General features: G+C 39.7%; 1 protein-coding gene across 2 annotated transcripts; it reads right to left on the reverse strand.

Annotated features, from left to right (window-relative positions):
- Nucleotides 1-351: 351 nt before the first annotated feature.
- Nucleotides 352-18,318, reverse strand: Rnf146 (ring finger protein 146). 2 transcript variants are annotated; one of them, XM_055599325.1, is made up of 3 exons: nucleotides 18,239-18,318; nucleotides 8,255-8,365; nucleotides 352-2,072 (listed from the first exon to the last, which is right to left on the reverse strand). In XM_055599325.1, coding segments are annotated over exons 2-3 (1,077 nt in total). In that variant the 5' UTR covers nucleotides 8,257-8,365; nucleotides 18,239-18,318; the 3' UTR covers nucleotides 352-997. The 2 variants fall into 2 exon arrangements, with proteins under 2 accessions (XP_055455300.1, XP_055455301.1); XM_055599326.1 differs by lacking the exon at nucleotides 18,239-18,318 and adding an exon at nucleotides 17,547-18,204.
- Nucleotides 18,319-25,583: the final 7,265 nt, after the last annotated feature.

Below are 25,583 nucleotides of genomic sequence, written 5' to 3' on the forward strand. Positions count from 1 at the left end.
GTGGGCTTATGGATCTGTAACACTTATAAGTTTTCTGTGTAGCCCAGATAGTTAGTAATACCACTGATAGAGATTGGTAAAGGAAATGGAAATAATGGTATTAGCTGCTTGAGAAATTGAAATCTCCTGGCCTTTGGATCTTTTTCATAAAATCTTTCAAAACATGTTTATTCCAAGCACAATGCCCATAGATAGGTTCTCATTGCATACTCTCTTCTAAAGAAATCAGACTCTGGTAAGGGACAATTTGAACAGAACACAATCAATTCAATCCACACCTTTTAAAAAGCCCTATAGCCAAAAACCAAAGTACCTTCATCCTTTTTCCAGACTCAAAAAAGAAACAAATCCTTTTTGATAAACTCTAGTATTTATTAAATTATAAAGTTTTCTTAATCAAAAAGAAAAATGCAGACTAAGCGAAACCTCAAAGTACAAGGACAGGACAGCAAATCTTATGGAAAGGAACGCCATGAAGTGTTACAGATTCTGAAACAACATATCAGCTGCAGCTTTACATTCCTAGCTCGGTAAGACCAACCATAAAGGAGGTGTTAGTCGTCTAGTTCTCATAGTAAGCTTCCTGTTCATAGTGATATCAACTATCTCACAGGTGCCAAATTTTAGTAATGATTTATACCAATCCATGCAGAAAAATAAAGTAGTGCAAGAGTCAGATGAGGACTGTTAATGCACAGGTACACACTGGCCAAAAGAACTAAAGAGTTAAAAAAAAATACACTATAAAGTAAACAGATGTCAAGAAAAGTGTTTGTTCTTACTGACTGAACAGCTCTCAACTATCAACACCCCAACTCCTCACATTAAATAAATTTCAGCGGAGACATGTTAGACATTTTAATTTCAGGTCTGTCCTTCCCATATCCCTTCCCACCCCAACTCCCGCAGTGCACTACTAAGGATGAGTATACTGTTATGTGGGCAGAAATTTACAGGTATCCGTTTCACCCTTGAGTGTGACGCTGAAGACATTTGTTTAAACTTCTGTCACTGTGCACTGTCCATCCGGTCTTCGGGATCTGACATTGACACTAATGGTCCCACCCCCTGCTACTGATCGGTCAGTTCCTGATCGGTCTGATTGTTCAGCTACTGTCTGGTTTGTACTGGAAACCAAAAGTCTCTGCTGGGGCAAGGGGTGCTGTGCAACAACCACGGCGGCATCCTCACTCTCACTACTGGCATCAGATTGGGTCTCTTCCACAGAGGTATCCGGTATTCTGCCAGAAGACGGTGATTCTCGATCTTCTTCGCCTTCACCTCTGTGGCTCCTTTCAGCTATGCTGTCTGCACTGAGTTGTAAATGAGCAAAAGAGTCTTCCAGAGAAGTGCCTGCATCAGGGGATGGTGTTACAGGGCTGGTTAACTGACCATCAACTGATGTAAGGGGCCTTGTAGAAGATGGCACCGGAAGCTGAACAGAAGCTCCAGTCTGTGCTGATACACTGTCCGCACCATCGGCAGAGCTCTCTCTGGCTATATTTACAGTACTAGTGTCACAGTCCAGCCTAAGTCCAGCTACTCCCTTCTTTGGTATATCTATTATATCTCGCTTAATCTTCCTGCGGCGTCCGTGTTCATTTCTCCTATACTGAACCATATTTTCAAGATCAGCAACATAGAGAAATCCAGCAATCAACATTTCCGTGCTCTTTTTACCTTTGGAAAACGCATCTTCCAGCTCCCGACTGGTGCGCTCATCATACTGCCACCACCCGTTTCTTCCTTCGTAATACCAGGCATAGTCACCATTTCCTCGACTTGCAGCCTTAAGTTCTTCTGGTGACAACAAGGTTGGCTTGTCAAGAAAATCCTCAGGGATCTCTTGTCGACAAAGAGCACATCGTTTCCCAAGCCATGAAGCGCCCTTTACACACAGATAACAGAACACATGCTTACAGGGTAGACTGACTGGATGAACACACGTTTGTAGACAAATGGCACACTCAGGAACTGTCAGAGAAGGTGCAGTATTAGAACAGGACTCATTCGCCTTCTTATTTGTAGGAAGCATATTTATTGAGTGGTCAATTTCACCACAGCCAGCCATCCTAAGAAAATGAGAAGAAAAAGGAAATTGAAGTCAGGTTTAGACTTTTCTAAATATTTAATTCACTAGCTCAAAAAATACTTAGTAATCACCTGTCCTTGCAAACCATATGCTATACAAGGAAGACAAACAAAGTGAAGAGAAACCAGCAAATTCAATGCCAGCCTGGACTACATAATACCCTATTCACAAAAAAAGAAAGAAGGGAAGGAACGTGAAAGTAAACTGGAAAAATTGTATATATAAAACCCTCTTTTCATCTGTAGTTGTATCTTAATGCAGGAACCAATGAAAAGTATAGTTACTAAGCAAAAAAAAAAAAGCAAAAATTAATCAAAGCATACATACATAGCATATCTTAAATGCTATTTCTATCCGGCCACAGAATTTAAGACAGAATTAAATGCAAACATTTAAAAGCAGGAAATCTGCTCAGAATCAGTATGAAGAGATTATGGAAAACAGCTAGATTCTTCAAATTATAACTCCAGACAACACCAATTTGCAGCCTTCACTTAATAGCAACCCTGCTTATTCAAGTCAGAAATTTAGCTCCTAAACTGCCTTTCTGCCTTACTGCATTCAAAACATCAATAAGTCATATTAATATCATCTGCTATAGGCTCAAACCATGTAGTACCCATTCGACCTTTCTCAAGCCGTCAAACATCAATTATTAAATGACTGCATGTGGTGTTTAATTCAGCCACACTTCCCCTCCCAAAATCTCTACGGATGCTATGAATGGTCTGGCTGCCACTTCTCACACCATCTTCATCTCCTATCAAAATCCTCTCTACTCAGGCATCCAGTCATCCTGTGTATTACCTACAGTGTGGTCTATGTATTTTCACATAAGATTTTGCAACTGTTTGCTAAAACAAAAGACATTTTTTAAAGCATAACCATGAATGCACCATAACTGTAAAACAAATTTAATTTTCATTTTATTTTAATTAAGCTCAAATATCTAGATCAAAACTTTTTCAATGCAAAATACTTATACATATCTTGTCAATATGAGAAGGTTCTGTCAGTGCACTTATGATCAGTGCTGAGAAAGCACAACAAAGAGCCAAAAAATGGAAGGTGCAAGCACCCACAGCAAAGTATCACATGTAGTATAAGACACAGTGAACCAGTACTAAACAAGAAATCTAAAAACCCACGTTTCAATTTCCTGTATTAACTACATGCTTTAGTCATTCAGGTAAACTGGTAGCTTAAATTTCCTTCCCTGGAAAGTACAAGTTCAGGTAAAAATTTAAAAAAATCAGTTTCTAAAGTTCTCTGAAAGTTCCATATAATCATGAGAGAAATATATAAATTTTGCTGTGAAGAGAGGAAGGTTTTGCCAACTTGGATGTAGTGAATTTAACACTGATAAAAAAAGTTTGGCACTTTAATTTATGTAGACAGACATGCACACGTTTGTGGGCGCCTGCAGAGAGGCCAGTCGAAGGCTGCTGATCACCTGGTGTAGCAGTTTCAGGTGGCTGTGAGCTGCCAGAAGTGACTGCGGGGAACTGAACTCTGGTCTCAACAGCAAGCAAACTTAACTGATGAGGCCTACCTTCAACCTGGACACTTGAACTTCCTGCCTTATTAAGAACCTACACTAACATTAACAGTGTTACAATTTAATAACAAATAGGGTGTATATGCAACTAGAAAATCACAAACAAGAGTAGTGAAAATGTGTTACCATACTAAAAGCAATGAGCAGAAATGAACGGACATAAGTTACAAAGTTTGAGATGAGCAGGTGGGGAGCTGGATGGTGGATTTCAGGCAAGTACAAACATAAGGTCCCAAATCAAGTAAACAATGAATAATAGGAGATTGAGCTAAAATGTCAGCCAGAAAACAAATCATCAAAACTGTTACTATGCTAAAGAAACATGTCTTGGTATTCCACAGACAGGAAACCACAGATGAAAAGGAAAGACAAAACAAAACAAAACAAAAACAACAAAACAGAGCCGACTAGAGATAGGAACAAAGACTGAAGAGTAAGAATGAAGGTGACAGTCCCAGAGATTAAAAAATCATGACTCAGCTGCTATTTAAATGAGTGACAGCCTCTCTACTCGTTAATTCTCGATTTTTTTCTTCTCCTTCACCTCTGTGGCTCCTTTCAGCTATGCTAAACACAGACCAACCATTTCAAACTCAACTATTGTAAGGACCTTTGCTTTTCATCCAGAATCACTCCAGACTAGGTCCACTGGCTGTAAAAGGGGTAGCCAATAAAAGTGTTTATACTTTCAAAATTCAGAAAGAAATATCCTTTGACTTTCATCACAACCCATTCAATCTTACATCCTATTATTTTACCTTTTCCTATAACACTGGTTTCTCAAAAGACACATGTTCAAAATTATACTAATCTGTAATTAGATTGTACTCAAAGGAAAGGACACAACACAGTACCTATGGAGAATAATCACAGAAATGCTTAATGTATGCATTATTTTTGAACCGTTAGTGACATTACCCAATAAGCCCCTTTACCTGCAACTTCATGTTACAGAAATCAAGGAAGTGTAACTTCTTTCTACCTCAATTGAAATAATCAAGCAAACACAGCTTAACATGTTTCTCACTGCTGGAACTTCAAACTACTTTGTCATGCTTTTTTGAAACAACAGAATTTACAGGTATAAGCATATGCTTGTTAACCCCTCAATCATCAATACCATCTATCCTTGCCCAACACAAATGAGTTGACTATGTACACCTTTTGTTAGGGTCTCAAAAACCTTCATTTCTTGACATTTAAATCAAAGAAAGTAATTCTAATAAAAATTTCTTCTCCCCACCCCTGTATGTGTGTATTTGTGTGTGGGTGTTGGTGTAGGGGTATACATGAATGAAGGCACATGTGGGATCATAAGTGTGGTCTTGTGCACATGGAGACCCAAGGCTGACTTCAGAAGTCATTCTCAATTGCCCTCTACCTTTTTCATTGAGGCTGTGTCTCTCAATGGGACCACAGCTCTCCATTATGACTAGTCTGGCTAGCCAGCTTGCTCTGGGGATGTTCTCTGTCTTCCAAGTGCTGAAATTACAAGCTGTTCTACCCACCCTGTATTTATGTTGGTGCCAAGGATCCAAACTATGGTCCTTATATTTGCACAGCAAACACTTTATGAGCTGAGCACAACACACAACTGGGAGCATAAAGGAGGAAATGGTCACCAGTGGAAAGGGGACACATTCATCTTAAATGGGTAACATGTACTTGGTAAGAAGTGTGCAAAAACTTGTCCTTATTCTATCTTATAGAACTGACACATTTACTCTCAATGCTAATGGCTCTTAGATAGATTTTAGGTCATAATCTTTTAAGAATGTGATGAAATCTTATTTAAAAAGGTTAAAACTGATCCACATACAAAATCATTTAGTTATGAGCAGTCAACAAATACATGGTTCTTAAGGACATGAAAATGGGTGGGTGACCAACACCCAAATTAAATGAGTAGCAAGAGCAAGAAAAATAGGCACAAAACCTTGGGTTACCCAATACTTAAAATTATAAACAGCTTGTAAGGGATCTAAAAAATGCTCAGAAGACAGGAAGCTGACATCCCCCACAAAAGACAAGAGGAGAGATGTTTGCCAAAGCAAGGTAAAGCAGAAACTCCTTAGCTATGCTGTGCAGCTCCACACACTGCTTTGCTGCTCTGACTGTCAGGGAGCATCAAGCTGGTTCCCTGGAACTCAGCCAGACACCTTTTATTTCCTGTTGCCCCAAAGAGAGTTATAAAATTTCTTTAACCCTCTTAGTTATAAAACACTCTGACTCCTGTTATCACTTACCACTTACACAAGCCAAAGAATCATCCACAAAACACAGCTGGACTTGTACTCTGCCTTAAGGACATTGTTTCTGGTTCAGGGTGGGGTTCTGCCAGCTGTTTGCAAAACCTAGCCCTTTAATTTTTGTACCACACTCACTCTAAGTCCTTAAGAACTCTGACTAGCATCTCAAAAGTAATTTAATGGCTTCCTTTAGCCTTACTATACTTGAACCCATTATTTTTCTAATGCACATTTTCAATTAATCTCTTTAATTTCTTTCCCTTTAGTACCCCTTCAATATCAGTACTCCTTTAACACTCTGCAGGGATTCCTTGTTGTATACATTATATGCTTGGTCAGTATTCCGAGCATCTCACATGTACGGACTTATGTGATTCCTCGAACCTCACTTCTAGTTCCACCTCAGACCTGTACTTCTAATTCAGTATTCCAAACTTCTACCTCAGTACTCTCTAGCCATCTGAAATTGACCATGACTAAAAACAAACTAACCTGCTCCCTAAATGCTGTTTTCTTTGATCTCCACCTTGGATAAATCACCATCTTTAGTTCTCATCTAACCCCTGGCCACAACTGCCTTAAAGTCTGCCTCTTCATTCCAAAACCTGTGACTTAATTCCAGACCTGTAGCTACTCCTTGCAAAAAATACTAACCTTCCAATAGACTTCAGTCTTCTTTCTCCCTGGCTTCTCCTCAGCCCAGTCATGCTTATTTGTCATCTCTCAACCTTTAATAGTTTCCTACTGTATACATAATCCAGTATGTAATAATACATAATCCAATATTCCTAAGCACAGAATTTCACGATCAGTGATGCAGCCTTTGCACTAAAATAGTTAAAATCTTAGTTACAACATGTTTCTTTGTTAGCACTTCCTAAATTTGCCTATAGATCGGAATTAGCTAGTGTGCTATTTCTGAACCCAGGGGTCTGGATTTGGATTCAGTAGTCTGTGTTTTTAAATAAACGCCCCAAGGGATTATTCTTAGAGAAATCTGGTAAACACTTTTCCAGAAAAATGACAATTTCTTTAATTCTGTTCCTTCAACACTAAAACAGACTACTCTTATATTTAATGATTAAATTTAATAACCCAAGAAAAACACACCAGGCACCTGGTGTATTTCACTCCTTTAACTCTGCCAGCTCTTTCATCCACTCTTGTATACAGTATCCATTTTTGGTGCTCTAAGCATCTTGATGCTTGGCATCTCCTTTCTTGTTCTCTTTACTTTCAGTCCTTTATGATACTAATTTCTTCATGATACTAATTTCTTCTTCTTCTCTTCCCCAAAGCATCTTATCTCAATATGGCACCTGTACTACCATTTAATTGATGACATCTGTCCCATCTGATTTACTCAAGCTACAGTGAGCTCCCTGGTGACAAGATTGATCCCCCTCCAACACCACAGACACACAGGGATGGGAGAGTCTGTCTCAATGGTAGGGAGTTGGCCTAGCAAGCACAAGGCCAAGGCCCTGAATGTGATCCCCAGTGGCGTGCAGTGGGTGTGGGTGTAGGGTGGGGGTGGGCACACAATCACACAAGATTCACCATCTCTAATTTTAAAGAAAGTGACTTATGTATCATTTTTCTCTTATCAAGTCTCAACACTGACTTAGAATGGTATGGTCATACTTTTAGTGGAGTTATCACGCTGAAAATGGAGGCAATAACCTAGTTTCTGGGTCAAACTTAGAGACTGAAATCGTATCTGCAAGAGTCCCTCTGGGCAAGGAATCTGAACACTGTAATGATCAAGACTAAAAGTCAACAAGGTTTCATTTCCCACGATCTAGAATTATGGTGTTCATTGTGGAAATATTTCATTAAAGTATAAGGAACTTTAATATGAGCAGGTTCAAGGTCAAACACTTGAAGGCTTATGACATAAAACCTAAATGACAGGAAAACACAACTAATAAAAATAAAAATCAGAGTGAATTGATATGAATAAAAAATTATGTACTAATTCTAAATCTGGTATTGTATGAAAAAATCCTTAAATTTCATGAAACAAATTTTTAGTAATTATTTTGAAAATCCAGATATCTTTCTCATTTTAATAAAAGCTGAAATGTCTTACCTTGGTTATTTAAGTAAATTACTATGCAAAATGAAGATGGAAAATGAGGCCTCCAACCTTTTAGCCTTCACTACCAGTTTCCCTATGTGAAAACGATTGGAAATCTTGATCATAATCATGTAGTGTGCATAGGACTGCTAACTCTATAAAGCATTGAGAAGTCAATAAAATTTCATTTTGCATAATTAAAACTAAACACAAGTATTATCCCACTCACTCAATTTGAGCTTTAGGAAAGCCATGGCACTAGACTCTATACTCACATTTCTATCACAGATCCCAGAGGCACTGATCATGAAAAGAAAACATCTTCTTTACTGATTGTCAGCCAACTTGGAGGATTTTTTTCTTCCACTGCTGTTTCATTCTCTGTGCTGCAAAAGAGAAACAGTATCAACAGCCATGCCTCTACAAACCAAAATCAATGAATTAGTCATTAAGTATGAGCTTTTAACAAAATATACAGGCAAATTTTATTTTAAAATTAAAGTGAAGACAAGGAACAACAATACTTTCTTTCACCACTGCTATTGATACAGTGGAAAGTCTAGCAGAGAAAATAGACTGAAAGCAATAAAGCAACACAAAATAGCAGAGAATTTCACTTGTACTGATAGGGAAAAAAAAATATTTTCTCTATATGGAGAAGTTGAATAACCAAGTCCAGCAAAGTTTTAGATTGTAAGTTGTACACACAAATACACACACCAACCAAAAACAAAACAGCAATAGTGTCTTCCAATATAATAGCAGTCAACAAAGTAGAAATCAAAGAAAAAAATCCATTTACAGCAACATTGAAAGTAATAGATTAGTTTTGATTTGACTTAAGCAAGACTTGTCTGAAAAATGATAAAAAATATTACTAAAGTAAATAAAATAGGGCTGAAAAAGGTAACCAGTGTTCATAAACAGAAAAACAAGAGAAGACAAATGCTCCTCAGAGTGATCTACAGATTGAATATTATTCCTACTAAAATCTTGTCAGCCTTTTTGCATAAACAGAAAAGCTGATCCTTAAATTCATATAAAATTAGCTAAAAGAATCTTAAAAATATAAGAAAGATGTTCAGTACTGCCACCTCCCAATGTCTTTACTTACTACAAATCTGGAATAATAAGATATGGTATGGAATTATGCATAGATAAATATATCAATAAAATAAAATAAAGAGTCCAGAAATGGGCTTGAAGAGATGGCTCAGTAGTTAGGAGTATTTACTGTTCTTGCAGAGGATCCAGGTTTTGAGACTTTGCACCCACGAAGCAGCTCCAAACCATCTATGTCAGCTACATGCAATCTGATGCCCTCTTTTGACCTCCACAGGCTGTTACATGTATGTGATTCTCACACACTTATACAGGCACATACATGTAAAAATTTGTAAATAAATCTTTTCACCAAATGAAGGAATAAACATTGTATGGCAAAATGATCATTGGAAAAGTCATTCAAGCCCATTCAATGGGGAAAGAGTATTTCCTCAATAAATGTTGAGACAACTGTATTTACATATACAACCAAGTCACATTAAACACAACATATAAAAATTAACCTAAAGTGGATCAATGACCAAATTATCATAATCAAATCCTTAAAATATTGGAAGCCAACAGAAGGTAAACTCTTCAAGCACTGGAACACAAAACACCAATAGCACAGTGAACAAAAGGAACATATAAATAGACCTTATCTTAATACATATAGAAACCCAAAGAGACAAACATTGAAAGACAAACATTATAAGCAACAGGCCTGAGAAATTATTTTCAGAAGAAGGTGACCAATGAGCACATGGCAATGTCCCAAGTGCTGACAGTCACTAGGAAAGTGTAACTCAGAGCCACAACACATGTCTACCAGGAGACTGTAGAAATTCGTGTGCATAAGGAGGCAGAAGAAGCAGAGCTTTGATGACTGTTGGTACAAGTTAATATGCCGCCGCCTATTACTGAACCCGTGGGGGTTCAGTAATTACTGCACAGCACACGATCCCACTGCTCGGTCCAAAAGAAAACCAGGACTCACACAGACAGTCACATGACAGTTTTAAGTCGGGATGGATGAAACTAAGTGTTTCTTTTCAGATGAAGGCTAAAGGAAACATGGCATTTAAGAGCACACTACTCAGAACAAAAGAAGAATGAAGTTTGTCTGATATGGATGCAACCTGAAAACATGTTGCTCAAGTGAAATAAGCCAGGCAGAAAAGGAGAAATACTGTAGTTAATGTGTAAGAATAGGGAATTTCATAAAGACCAACTTAAGGGATACCACAGACAAGAAAGAAGGGAGAATGGGGAGCACCTGCGACAAAGTACATGTTTTCTGTGGAATATGAAATGTTTCTAGAAATATACAGTAAGGATAACTATATATATATTGTGAATAAAATTAGCTATGTAGAGTTGTACATTTACAAATAGTTCAAGATTATGTCATATTTCTCACATTCTACAATAAATATTTTTGAGTAAAATAAGTTCTGTATGAACCTGTCAAAGTGGCAACAAAATATCAATAGCCCATTGTTAATATTGAATGAGTTAGCATCACTGCCTTCCTACACTGGTGCTATAAGCACATTAAGCAAAGGGTTCTCCTATTTATATGCAAAAACATATTTTTTACACCCTTTCTGCCAACTTTTTATCCAGCTGGTTGTCCCGGGAGGCCCAAACCATCATCAAGCCTCTGGTTGTTCTCACACAGTACTCCTTCCAGTGGTGTGCCCACTTCAAGATACATCATCCATGCAAAATTTACTTCAGACATTCTCATCGTCACTAATGAAGTTACCAACTGCACAGTCAGGAAAGCCAAGAGAGGGAGAGAACTTGGATCCTGTCTTCAGTTCCATAAGCCTCTCAGAGTTGGCATCTATCTTGCTAACCTATCTAAGATTCTGATGGCTACAGGTAAATGTAGCACGTGGTCTCTGAACAGATACCACCTTACCTCACCACATGTTTAAGAAAACAAAGAATTTGTTTCAAGGCCAAAGAATTTTCTCAGTAACTAACGAAACTGTTTCTAAGATATCTGCTTCAGTTTGCTCTGGCTTTAAAGAGCATTCTACTCTTCCTACCAGCTTTTACATTCTGCCTTCATGGTGCTGAAAAGTTCAGAGATATCACAGGATTTCCACTGCACATCCCTCCCACAGCCTACTCAAAACAGACACTGCCCATTTTCACACAGCACCATCTGCTCCCCATCTGCAGGTCAGAGGGAACATTTTCTGTTCCAGCATGGCTTACTCTGAGACTCCGCCACTGGCCGTGCTACATATCATCCTCTTCATGCTATGTCCTGACAGCCCACAAACATTATATATCCTGAGAATGAACAGCCCAGCTTCTTCGATGTCCTTAAATAATGCTCCAATATACATTCATTAGAAACAAGTAGGTAACTTAGAAATAAATATGCCTCCCGTTCTCTGAGAAGGAGAGAGGGGAATGGAGGAGAGGAAGGCATGAAGGTGGGACTGAGAGGAGAGGAAGGAGGGGAATTTGATCAGGCTGTAAAGTGATTAAATAAATAAAATCATATATAAAAAAAGAAAGAAACATGCGTTTTAGGGCCCTCCCACTGTAGATTCTAGGCTAGAGATACTGATGAAATGAGTCTAAAAATATAACCGTCCTTTATTTTCAACTTTTGAATTCCTAAATGCAAGTAACTTTACTTCCTCTCAGCAATAAAAAGTACCACTTGGCATTGTCTTCTAAAATCAGAAGTCACAGTCCCATTCCTGGACCCCAAAAGTTGTTCCTTCCAAATCATCTCTCATTCCCACACCTGCTCTTCTGTTATGGTCACCTCTGGCCACTTCCCCATCTTCCTTCCTTTATACAGTTCCTGATGTCATTTCCTTTCCTGCCCAATCTAGAATCGTCTGAAAGTTCTTCCCTAACAGAACCCTTGTTTAGCAACCCCATCCTGTGGTACACATAAACAATTCTCTCTGCTGAAGCTTACAATGTGCCATTCCTGGTTCCATGTCTTAGCCACTTAATGATCACTTTCTCCGGCACTACATCCCACCAAATTCTGTCGTCTTTTATTCTGAACATTCTGGGAATCTATGTCTACATACTATTATGGAACCAGCCTTAAATTTGTTCACTATACCTCTGAGTGATACATCTGGAAAATATGGACCATGATCCCCCTATACTAGTAGTCAAATTTTAGTCTTCCAGTCTATACAATAAAGACAAACTCCTCAGGGAAACAAAGGCTTTAGGTCTCTGAACCCTAAATAAATAACTCTCTCTTATTTATCCTTAGCAACCAGCCTTCCATAAAACACCTGAGTTTCATCTGAGAAGGTACTCTTCTGGAAACTACCAAATACACAAAGATAAGGAATCCTTTAGAAAACCTACAACATAACTGAGCACCACAGCTATAGCTCTAGAATCTACCAGCTTTCTATCTTTTGAAAGGCAAAGAAGTCACCTGGCTAATGACTAGTTAAGGAGTCTCCAGAATGTAGATTAAAACCTCAAGAATATAGACAGCCAAACAGCAAACAGCCTTTTCTTGATAAAGGTATGTAATAAAGTTAAGAATCGCCAGAGGAGACAGTAATCTATATACTGCCTCCTGAGAGACGGAGTTTAGGTCTGGAAAATCAAGGATACAGACATTCTGCACCTCACTCCTCATGCTATTGGACTATGACTCAGAAGCCACTTTACACTTCAACCATGTTCGTGTGTGTGTGTGTGTGTGTGTGTGTGTGTGTGTGCGCGCGCGCACAAAAACCTTGCTGGATATCTGCTGTCTATCCTTCTCTTACAGGTGGTTTACAACTGAATCAATCATCTTAACCACTTACACCAGGCACACAGATGATTGAATGGTAAACTTTGTTCGTACATTTCTTATAAAAATCCTAGATCATTGTTTAGAAGTAGAAAAGGTGCCTTTTACCTCCCAATGAAATACAAAGAAAAAAATTAGGTTCCTATTTCTAAGTCTTTACTTTTTCATGCATTTATTTACATATTCTTTCTCTTTAATAAAGCACAACTGTTCTGCCTATTCACTTACCCATCATATTTATAACTATTTTATCTCTACAACTGGTTTGTACTTAAAAGATCAAAGTAAACTGAAGCAGGTAAGTTTCAAAATAACCCATATGAGTCTTTAAGAACTCCTGTGTTTGGACAGCTAAGTGGCGGCAGCTTTTACTAGGCACTCAGTAAACAACAGCAGAGCATCTACTACGGTAAGACCACTTTCTCACCCCAATCCTACCTGTCCCTTAGAACACACTCACCTCACCTCACCTATCTACTTAAGAGTTTATTCCTAAGAGACCACGAAGAACATCCCAGGACAATTTCTCACGAGCTAATGTGAGCTCTTTTAAAAACATGGCTAAAATACTTTTACTTTGCCTTTTACACTCTTTTTTCGTATTTATTCTGCCCTAAATAATAAGATAGGACTCTTAGAAATTCTTTCCACCAATTTTAAGTTACTGATTTTTTCTTCCTCCAATGATCTTTGACAATAAGATAAATTCAAATACCACCATTATTTATTCAGTGCATTCTTAAAATTGTCTTACTTTCAATTATGCGTTCATTTTCAAAAGTTGCTGGCTCTGTCAAAGCATCCCATCAACAAATATGACTCGAGCTAAATGGGAATAACTTTCCAGAAGTACACAGGATTCACACAGTATCTCGGTGAGTGCACAGTACATAAACTTCCTAAAACACTGCAGGTTACGGTGACTTTCCCCACCCCGCTTTTTTAAATCTCACAGATAGAATTTTCAAAGTTGAGACAAAATGAATAGTAAAATTTTGGGGAAGGAAAGTGAACTAAAGTGCTCACAGAAACCTAGGTCCCCGAGGAGCAGCATCAGCACTCCCAGAGGGTTGGTTCCTGGGCAATGACTATCTAAAGCCCAGACTAGACTCACGTCTCCTGGTACGTATGTGACCGCTGAGGTCAGGGATGCATCACTGGTAATCAGTTCTGTCGCTGCATCCTCAAAACAGCCTAGGAACTGAGACTATACCATTCACAAAGAAGGACATCAAGCTCTGAAGGCATATGGCTCGGAGGTCAAGACGCTACTGATGCTTTGAGATAGGATCCAAATTTAAGTACAGTACGTCTTTTGATAAAAAAAAAAAAAAAAAAAGGCTGTCCTAGCACAGGAGAGGCAAATGCAGGAAGAGAGCCAGGAGTTCCAGGCCAGCTTGAGCTCCTGAGGCTTTATCTCAAAACACACACACCCTGTCACACTCAAAAAAATAAAAAAAAATAAAAAAAAAAGGAGGGAAGAAAGGAAAAGCTCATCACAAAGAAACAAAAAAACTTTTAGAAAAAGCTAACATTATCTAAAAGGGGCTTGTAACAAGCCAATACCTAATTTTAAATTTTCTACTAGTTACATTAAGGCTAATAAAAAGAGACAGGTTAATTTTTTAAATATACTTTATATAACTCAATGTATCAGAATTACCATTTCATTATGTATCCAACAGAAAATCCTCAATGGACTTGTATGTGTATGTGTTCTGAAATCCACATCTACTTTATATTCCCCACGACTCAGAGCTGCTGAGCTCGGCGAGCCTCTCTTATGCCCACCAACGCGGATCCATAGTGTCTCAGGTATTAACATGGCTCCTTTAAAAAAATAAGGCTAACAAACTGTTAAAATAATCAGTGAACAGAAAAACTAAACCCCGTATGATAGTTTCGCTGCACACAGATTTTAAAACAAACAAAAAACTGTGTATACATTCTGTTGTGGTCAAAGTTGACAGATTTAGGTGAGGCTGCCAAACTGACCCATTAACTACAGCCTTGCAAATTATAATGTCAAAAGGTAAAAAACAACAACAAAAAACAAAAGTAAGCAAACAAACAAACAAAAAAACCCAGAGTATACATGCCACGGAACACTCAGAAGAGTCCTATGAAGACACACACACACACATACATACACACAAAACTTATATTCAAACAAGATGTTTTTAAAGTCAGAAAGGTAATTTCATTTTAATAAAAAATTTTTTAAAAGGGGGGGGTGATGATTTCAAACTAGTGCTAGATAGTTTCAAAACATAGATGATTCAAATATAAATAATTCCTCCCATGATGATTTTTAAATTGTACACAAAACTCAAATACAAATTTAAAAAGTAACATGAAAACAGAAGAGAAACAAGGTTCTTTGCCCCTCAGCAATTGTGAAGAAATATGACAGAATAAATTTATAGAAATAGGTTTATAGATTAGCAATGAATTCAGATCTTTATCCATTAACTCAACTAAATTAAAAAACAAACTGAAAAATAAAGTCAAATGATGTTACTTAAAAATTATAACCACTAAAGAAATTCAAAATATAATCACTGGACTCCACTGTTAATTCCTCACGTATTAGGATTACTAGTAATTCCATTTTTTAAGCCAGTTAAACATTTTAAAAGTTCACTGTCCCCAGATAACAGAATTTAGTAAAATATTGGCTTTAAAAAAAAAGGGTGAAGCAAAGAAAACGAGGAACATATAACCACAATGCAAATAAAAATATAAATATCAAATTACATAGACTTGAAAATTTTCTGTTTTTCCTATTTAAAGTTAAAATTTAATTAAATAATTTATTTTTTAATCAAAATATACAAAACAGTATTGTATAGAAAACATGCCAAGGATAGGGGGTCTACTTCAAACCTTACAAGGTATATATATTTTATTTACATATGTATTTATTATAAGCACAAGCAAAGAAAGTAGAGGTCAGGTGGGATTTTATGCACACATCTAAAAACTTCCTAAGAAAGATTACCAAATTGGACAGACAGGTACTTAATTGTCACAATGTATCAAGTTTGTACTTCACCACATAGGCTTTAAAAAAAAAGCCTAAGACAAACTTGGAAACAAGTATCCTATTAAAACTCCTCAGTAATAGGGGTCCCATATTTTTGAGGGATCTTTTTGTCTCCTGTATCACTGTTCTTAAAAACAAGCATCATCATATGACTCTATTTACTGCCATCACAGTTTTCATACTAAGTGTAAACCTTTCAATTCCTTCTCTACAAATGGGCTTTGTATTTATTTCAATAAATGTCAAGAGACACATCTAATTCAACAAACACCATATTTCCTGGCCAGCAACCATTCTGTAAATAAGAAAGTCCTCTCATTAATTAAGACCTGTGACCTTGGTCAAGTCATTCAGATGCTTCTGTTAGTTCATTCTTCTGTAATTCTATGCAATTCTAAACATTTTAATTAACAGACCTTTAACCACAGGCTTTGTATTAACTAACTAGAGTCGTAAATGAAAGTGTACAAAGCAAAGGAGGCTGTAGGCTAATATAAACATAGTTTCTAAACCCAAAAAGACTGTTTCTAACCCAGTCAGCAGTTTCACAAATTCAGGCTCTGTTATCAAGAAGGCAAGAGGTTTGAAGACTCACTACCTTCCATCTCTAACACTGCCAGAAAAATGTGTTAAATCCTTCAAACTCATACATGCTAACAGAAAATGTCTAAAATGTCTTTTATTTTTAAAGATTTATTTACTTATTATTTATACAGTACTCTTCCATACAGTACTCCTCCTGTATGAATGCCTACAAACCAGAAAACAGATGAATATGAAAACATTCTTCCTATTATTTTCTTCTTCCAAGTCAAGAAATCATCTTAGATTCTTGAAGAAACAAAACAAAGACAAAACCGACAGTTCAAAAGTGACTTTACCATTTGACATGTCTCCTAAAAGAAAAAAATATATATTATTTATTTTTGCATTCCTCTTATCTAATGACCAGTTATTTGGGTCGCTTCACCACGATTACAGCTCTATTCAAGTCTTGGCTAGTGTGAAACAGAAACCTTCAAATGTTTAAGTAGCACGGTTTTCTGTCGGCCCACATTAAACAGGCCCATTTGACACATCAATAAACGCAAGTGTTCAACTCGATGACATCCGAGGCCCAAGTAAACACATCCAAAACTCCATTAGCATGGCAGTCACTCTAGTTTTCTCTCTAAAAAAGAGATTTACTTGACCTATTTTCATGTTTTCATGGCACCCAGACACTTTACACGTAGTAACTGCTGTTCTGTGTGGGTCATTTTCTTCATTTGTTTTCAAAATGCCATGTCCTTTAAAAAGTCACAGATCATTTACTGAAATGTTCTATGTATTCAAATTCGATGATAACATACAGCTTTCAAAACCCAATTTCCAAGTGCACATCCAGTTTGCAAAACAAAATACACACACACACACACACACACACACACACACACACACACACACGGGAGGGGGGGGAAACACACCCTGGCACCTGAAATGTCAATCAAAGAACAAAGCCTTTTCTACCTCCTCTTGGTATTCTTCTTCCCTAAGTTCTCTAGTATTTCGGCGTTGTAAAAAGAAAACAAAATGTTGAAAACTTGAGAAGTGCTTAAAGAGTACCCAGAGAAAAGACAAAATGTAGTTGTCAGAATGCGTATGCTAACAACTTACAGCCCGAACACCTTACCTAACCAGAGGACGGTTCCATTTCCACATCCTCACAATGTGATACAGCCCTCTTTCTCTAAAATAAAAACGTCCAGGCAAACAAGACAGCGACAACAATGGGAATCCCGTGCACTCTCGGATGGGGTGCAGGGCAAGGGAGAGGACTCGGCACCCAGCAACCAGAACAAAGCGTCAGCCTGGGCTCTCAAGATGCACCGGGGTTGGGAGGCCCGAAGCGTATTCCGACACCTCCCGGTGGTTTCGGGTTCTGGTAGCCATCAAAACAAGAACACTCGGCCGCTTCCGCCAGCGCAAGGAAGAGGGGACAGCTCGGGACGCTGGGCACGACCCAGAGGCTCAGCAGCAGCAGCAGTGGCTGCTGCAGCAGCGGCGGCAGCAGGGCAGGCGGCAGACGAGAGTGCAGCCCGGGGCCGACCGAGGCCCGGCCGAGCCGGGCAGCGCTGCCCGCAGGCCGGCCTGCGCAGTAATGGCCGGGGCCGCGCCCGTCACGGTCCGGGCTGCGCCAGCTCGGCCTCCCTCCGCGCGCCCGTCCGGGCCGCGCTGGCCAAGGGCGTCCGCGTCCTACCGGCCCCCGACCCGCCGCCGCCTCCGAGCCCCGCCCCGCAGCCCGCGAAGCCGCAGAGCCGCCCGCGGAGGCCCGCAGCCCGCGGACACCCGCGCTCGCCACACCGGTTCCCCCCCGGCGCTCACCTCCCGGCCACCGCCGCAGCCGCCTCGCAGGCTTTTCTCCTCCGCTTCGGCGGGGACGAGCGCGGCCGTCACGTGACCTGCCCGGCGCTCGGGGGCGGGACCGCGCCGGCGGAAGCCACGCCCCCCGCCCCCCGCGAGCGCGCGCGGCGGCGCTCTCTCTGCGCAAGCTGCGCGCTGTCCCGGCTGCCCTGGGCGGCGGTGAGGATGCTCTCCCTCCCCGGTCCCTCTCTCGCACGCCCGGTGCCTGGCGTATCTTGTCACCTCCTGTCTCTGAGGGCCACCGAGAGAACTGCGGGAGGAAGCTAGACGTTCAGGACCAGGAAGAGGAGCTTTCCCTGAAATCCATCGTGGTGACATCGAGAAGCGCTTGGGCCAAGTCCAGAGTTTCGTTTTGCTGTTCCCTTAGCGAGAGTTCCGCTTGTTTCTTATCAGGAAGGCATCAGCAGAGGCGCGGCGAGGACTGGAGGGTCCCTCGAGATGCTACAAATGACTCATCTCACAAATGGATAGGAAATGTAATGGGGGAAGGGACCTGCGGGGCCTCAGGAAGTCTTTAGAACCCTATCAGCATAGGAAGCTAGAAGAAATCAATCGCCTTACAAATCCAGAATAAGTTTCCCTGGTTAGTTTAAGTGTATAGTTTTAAGCATCAAAATCTAGTTCATTTTAACCGGCACGTGGTCCTTTTTTTCCGGAACAGAGTTGAGTTTTCTCAAGTTGCACAAAGTGGATCAGCAGGCCTTTTAATCTTTGAAAATAGTTCCGCATTCTATAGCTGTTACATTGTGCTTGCAACAATGTTGCGTTTTGAGATTTTTATTAACTGTTTCATTCAGAAGTGAAAATGTTCCTGGTAGTTAGTCATAGAATACCTACAAAACACAGCCTGTGCTCCAAAGGGAGGAAGAGTTCATCTGGCGACAAACATGAGCAGATGGGAATTCAGATATGAAGTCCAGAGCATGGGTTCGGGTTACTCCATTTCTTGTTATAGGAAATACTACATGAACTTGTATAGCCACAAAAAAACAGGTTATACATCAATGTATTTACCAATTACATTGATAGCACATTGGATTGGTGGGCAGGTCAGAGTGAGCATATGGATCTATTTCATAGGTTTCAGATGTTATAACATTCCTAATTTCAAAGGTTTTTAGTGGTAGGGTGCTTGCTTATTATGCTTGAGGATCAGGGTTCAATCCCTAGTACCACGCAGGAAGAAGGGCAGGAGATTAAAAAAGAAAGAAAGAAAGAAAAAAGGTTGATGTAAGCTACTAGCCAGCTAGGTTTCAGCAGTGCATAAACAAACACAACGATGTTAGGTCGGAGGATACAGTAATTAGTAGCCAATGGTTACTGTGGTGCCTCAGTTGGGGAGGAGCTGGGACAGCAAATATTTGTTCCTGTTTTCAGCATTCTCCTGTACCACTATTACAAAGTTTAGTCAGCCAATCAGATTGCAGGCCCTTCCATGCAAGTGTGGCTTTTTTAGGGAAACAGACACATACAATGTATAAAAAGTCTCTTGGTGTCAGCTACTTCAATAAATTTTTTCTAAGTAATACAATTTTCAATAACTTATGTATAGATACTGGGAGACATGTCATCTAACTTTAAGCTTAGTTCCCCGGCATATCCTTTTATTTTTAATCCCGGTGGCATACAATTCAACTGCATAATAATAGCAAAGTAACAGCAAAATGTTAATGTTTACATCAAAACTCAAGCTTGAAGAAGCAATACTGGTACTGCCAATAGGCAGGCCTTATTCCGTGTGAGTATTTTACACTCATCTATTTCCTACAATAATCTGATGTGGATCCTTTTACAATTCCCAATTAACAGAACTGGCATGTGGCTGGGGTTTGAGTTCAGGTAGAGACTCCATGAAGATGCATTCTCTAATTCATTTTCTGGATTAGGAAAATGACTTCCATAAAGAAAGTCCTGTTTGACAGAGCTAGAATCAGACAGAACATAAATATGCTGTCTGGCCCCTACATCTATTAGGAAATGGCTCTTTCATGTTGGCCTTCAGTTCCCCTGGGATAGCCATGGATTATCTAGGTGTTGGGGGTTCTATTCTGTCGCCTACTGAAAAACGTAAGACAGAAATGAAGCACCAAAAACCCAACTAAACACTTTTTCAGATTCAGGCCCTTTCCTATGCCTACAATCACTGTCATTTCAATAAATGCCTCTCTGTATCAGTGTCCCAACCTATCTTTAGTGTCTTCCTCTTTTGTTGCATATACATTTTGCAAATAATTTGTTGGCTCTTTCCATTTTCAAAATACACCCAGGACCCTACTTTTAACACTGACTTCAGTCACATTATCTCTAAACCAAACACATTAAAGAGTGAGGTCAACCCCTGCTTTTGTGTCACATACACAGTCCCCCTTGGCTTCCCAACACTAAAAAGAATTAAGTGTTTCTTTTGTGTGCACAGCTTCTGTTACTAGCCCCCAGCCCTCTCAAACAGCTTCCTGTTCCCACAACACCCTGCACACTCAGCCACATTCTTTGCAGGCTGCCTCCTGCAAAGGAGGCTTTGGTCACTCTTTCTCACAGAGGTTCACTCTTGCCCTCTGTGCTCAAATGTCTTGTTAGTCTTCTCCCTGCCTCTCTATTTTGAATGGTCATATCACTCATTTACAAACATTTCTCACTCTCCTCTCCACTTTCTCTTTCACGCTCACAGCAATGTGCATGTCTCCAGTGCAATGGATGTTATATTTGACTTACTTGTATTTGTTGAATTTTTCTCTGAGCCGAAGCATAGAACTCACAAGGCCAAGACTCTGTGTTCTGTTCCTGTGCTATGTTAGCTAAGCTCGTCAGCTTGCTGGGATTTGGGGTCATCGTGGAAACAAATCTCTGGCCGTGCCTGATAGAGCTTACCTAGATTAGGTTAGTTAAAGTGGGAAGATCTGCCTATCATGAGCTGGGGTCCATCTTGGTCTGAATAAAAAGAAAGAGATCCAAGCATCAGCCGTCACCCTTTCTGCGGCCTGTCCGTGAACAGCCACCTCCAGCTCCAGCTGCTGTCATTTCCCTGCCTGCAGGACCATATCCTAGAACTGTGAGCCAAAACCAACAGGGTATGTTATCCCAGCAACAGGAGAAAAAAAAAATACATATGCCAATTTCAGGAATAGTGCCTGCCTTTATTTAGAAAAGTTTCTCACAAAAGTCTCAAATGGATGAACGAATGCACACAATGCACATGAGAAGGTGTATGTGTATGTAGGTATGTATGCACCCCTTGATACGCTGAGTAGTTCACGAAAGAAAAGATGGATTCATGTTTTGTCAGTGATTGTAGGTGCAGACAATCATTGAGTTTATAAAATAGTATTTACCACATCCCCTACTTCCTGAACAATACTGGTGTGTTCCCATCTTTGTGTGATACAAGATGACATTTTGCAACATTATCAGGAATGTTTTCAAAGTACTTAGCTCCCAGTCATTATTAAAGAGGGAAACAGTCAAATTAGTTACTTGAAGAATAAAATTAGAGCCTAACAGATTGAAGGCATCGCTGTGACAATGTTCCTGTCATTGGCATTCTGTGTCACTGAGTTAAAGTTAAAGGAGATGCAGCTGGCTTCTAGGAAGTGCCTGTCTTAGTAGTTTAGTTCTTCGTGCTGCTCCATGAAAGACTTTCATAGATATCAACATGTCCAGGTTACTAATTCTTCCCCTCAGAATCCTCCCCAAGTGTCAGCTTTTCTTACATTTTTCCAACTTAAAAATAAAATGTATTTTATTTCCTGAAAGACATAAAATGTGCATGGGAAAAATCATGTAGGTTTCAATGGAGCACATATAAAAAGCAATGATTTTAAGAATTTATATTTAATGAACCCTGGAACCTCTCTCTTTTGACATTTGCAGAGGGTTACACAGGAAAAAAAAATTTTTTTTTTTGCTTTACAATATGGAGACAGTAGTGGCCTTTTTCAGTTCTGTCAAATATCCAGTGTTTCCCAGAATCTATAAAATATAAGCTGGGGCTAAATGATAAATGTTGAAGCAGATGTGAGAATTTGACTGTTCTTATTAAGTGAGGCATGAAAAAACATTTGAAAAATGTAAAATTATGCCCCTCTTTACATTCAATTATCTTTGTTCTGAAAATATACTTATGGCAACTGCATGATTTTTAAGTGAATTAATAATTTTTAAACCATCCTTAAATTCTGATTTCTTGTTTGGTTGGTACTGACACAAAAATAAAAGGCCTTTAGGGGCCTGTGTAGTTTTTAAGTATTAAAGGGTGTTGATCTGGAGCTATTTCAAGTACCAACTAACCATGAACTAGATTTCTTTCCACATGCCAGCAATCCTCTGATAGCTGTGGACACGCCTTTTTCATTTGTCTGGAAGCAGAACAAAACAGATTCAGGAATGCATCAGTCATTAGAGCTAGCACATGAAAAGGAATAGAGCAAGAGGGAATTTTGGAAAGCAAACATTTCCATTTTAATTGAATAATTACTCTCAGAGCAAATTCATAGCATGTTCCCCACCCGACAGCTTGACTCTCTTGTCTTACAGTCAGCAAATAATACTTGTTTCTTAAGTAGCAGCGTGTAGTTAGTAATAATTAGCCAGTGATGTTTTTTTTTTTTTTTTCTTTTACCTAACGTGATAGTGCATATTATCTTTCACCTTTTCCTTTTCTTATCCAGCCACAGAAGTTGTTTCGGTAGTAACTTCAATGAAGAGCACCTGAAATTCAGCTTGAGTATGACCGAGGGAAGAACCCAGGGCAGCAAAGGGAGCGTGGCTGAGAAGAATGTCATGAGTCCACCACAAGTCAGTAAGGGCATGAAGAGTCCTGAGACCAGAGCTGCCACTAACAAACACATTTAGCACTTCATTCATTTAACCTATGCAGACTTCGTTTTGGGCGTGTGTAGCCATAGAGCAAAGGTAAGCTATTACAGATACTCATTAATTTGAAAAAATACCTATCCAGGTGGACAGTCTTAGCTATTATGCTTGTATTGTCCCACCTGTGGTCTCTCTGGTTCACCAACACTTGAAGTGAGACTACGTCAACTTCCTGGCTTCCAGCCTGCCGATGACAGATTGTTGAATTTCAAAAGCCTCCACACACACTTGAGTCATTGCTTAGTAATACGCCTCTTTTTCTGCAGCTGTAGATACCCAACTGGTTCTTTTCCCTGGAGAACCCCGTGACCTCCTTGTTCCTTATTTCTGTTACGATCTTTGAAACCCTAGGAAACACTATTTTTGTAAGTGGGGCATATAAAACGGATTAAGCCAGTGATTGTACACCAGCGTGCCAGTGTCTGTGGAGACATCGGCGGCATGTGAGGTAACAAAGGGCTGCCATTGAAACTGCAGGACTTTTACCAAGAAATGTAGGACACAAACTCGCTGGTGTCAGTGCGGCGCCTGCAGCTGACTCATTCATAGTTCTACTATGAGGAAAACTGCCTTAAAGGTTAAACCCATACTGACAAAAAAAGGGCCTCCCTGAAGCTCCTTAAAGGCTATTTATTTTCTGTGTCTCCATTACGTGGGGTCAGCTCATCCATGTTGTGGCTCACATCTGGAATGTTCCCCAAAGCAGCATGTACTGCATGTGCTGTTGCCTTAAGCTCATGATTGGAAGGTGTAGAAATCTTTAAGAAGAGCAGGCTAGTGACAGGATTTAGGTCATGGGAGGTCTGCTTTGCAAAGGGCTGCAAGACCCTGCTCACAATCTCTTTTATTCCTGGCCATGGGGAGCATGGGTTGCTCTCTCTGTCACATGCTTGTTTCTAGAATCAACTGCTACTACAGGCCCAAAGGCAAAGCATGAAACCACTGGTGGACAGAACCCTTCAAAGCTGTGAGCCAAAATAAGCGCTTTTTTCCCCCCTCCTGGAGTTTGTTATACTAGTGGAAAGCCTGCTAACCTTCTCCCACCCCCAACATCCCACCCCCACCCCGCCATTGTTTTCACGAGTCTGGGTTCACTCAGGCAGAGTTTGCTGCAAGGAGAACAAGGTGGTCTAAGTTGCAAAGCTCCTGCACCTGGCTGCAGACAAACCCATACAGCATGTTACAAATTAGCATATCCCTGGCTCCCCTATTCCTCGGTCCCATGAAAATGGCAGAAATGGGAGATAAATGGGGCAGGTGTGTGTCTGTGTGGGGGAACCTGCTTCAAAAAATTGATGCATCTCTTGGTTTTTGATAATGTAGGAAAAGAAGTAAGAAGAAACGGCACAAGTTAGGATTAAATCCACAGACTTGTGGTTCAGCTTTCACACACAATAGAACAATCTATATTTAGATGTTCATGAAATAGTCGCTCCAAACAGACAGAAATAGAAGTGATCCATGGAGGGAGGGACAGGGGGAGGACAGGAAGAAATTCATGTACAAAGATACTGTGCAAATCAAAAGTTTGTCAGGTCATTTATTTTGGCCACACTGTATCTTAATCACTTATCTTAATCATGAAGTATTGAATAAAAAATATTATTTCCAAAGTTTAAAGTCAAACTCTGAGCCAACAATCAAATCAAGATTATAATTTTGGAAGATAATAAAACATGAATAACAAGAACAGAAGGCATTAGCGGTTTTCAAGTGTGGGCAAAAGTTAACCTTTAATAAAATGTTATGGTGTCATAATTTATTAACAAAAACAATGAATGTTAAAAAAGGAGGGGAGAATAGAGGAAGAAAAGCCTAACTATATAAATCCAGGCAGAACTGATAACCCAAATACTTTCATCTGGATTTTAAAACATAGATACAGGGCTGGTGAGACTGCTCAGTAGGTGAAGTTGTTCTGTGTGGCTGGGGTATGTAACTGCGAGTTCTCCAGGTCTTATCCAATGAATTAAAAACAAGGGCTTAGACAAATTTGAAAATGCAGCATGATAACTTTATTTGGAACTCTGCTAAAATTCTGACTATAGAGAGACATGCTCCCGAGGTTGGGAACAGAATGCGTGAGTGGGGGTACTCCAGAGCCCTCATGAGTGTGTGTACTCGAGAGCCCTGATTGTTGTTCAGGGTTCATTTGACTGTGTTCAGGAGAAAGAGTGGCTACTAAGAGGGCATAGCTCAGGTAGCTCCCTGAATTGATTTATAGATTAGGCCACGTAGTCATTCTATTTTTATTTTTCTGCTTCACATGTCTCTTCCTTAACTTTAATCATATGCATGTTCATTATGCATAGGCCTAAGATGGTAAATAGAGCATTCTCCCTGAAAGTTCCTTTGAGGACACAGTTTTTCCTTGCTGCCCAAGGGGAGGGGGGTGCTAATCTAGGCCAGATGGGCTTTTCCATTCTCCCTACCAGAC

Source organism: Psammomys obesus, unplaced genomic scaffold (genome assembly GCF_907164565.1).
Source record: "Psammomys obesus unplaced genomic scaffold, mPsaObe1.curated_primary_1811, whole genome shotgun sequence".
Lineage (NCBI taxonomy): Eukaryota > Metazoa > Chordata > Mammalia > Rodentia > Muridae > Psammomys > Psammomys obesus.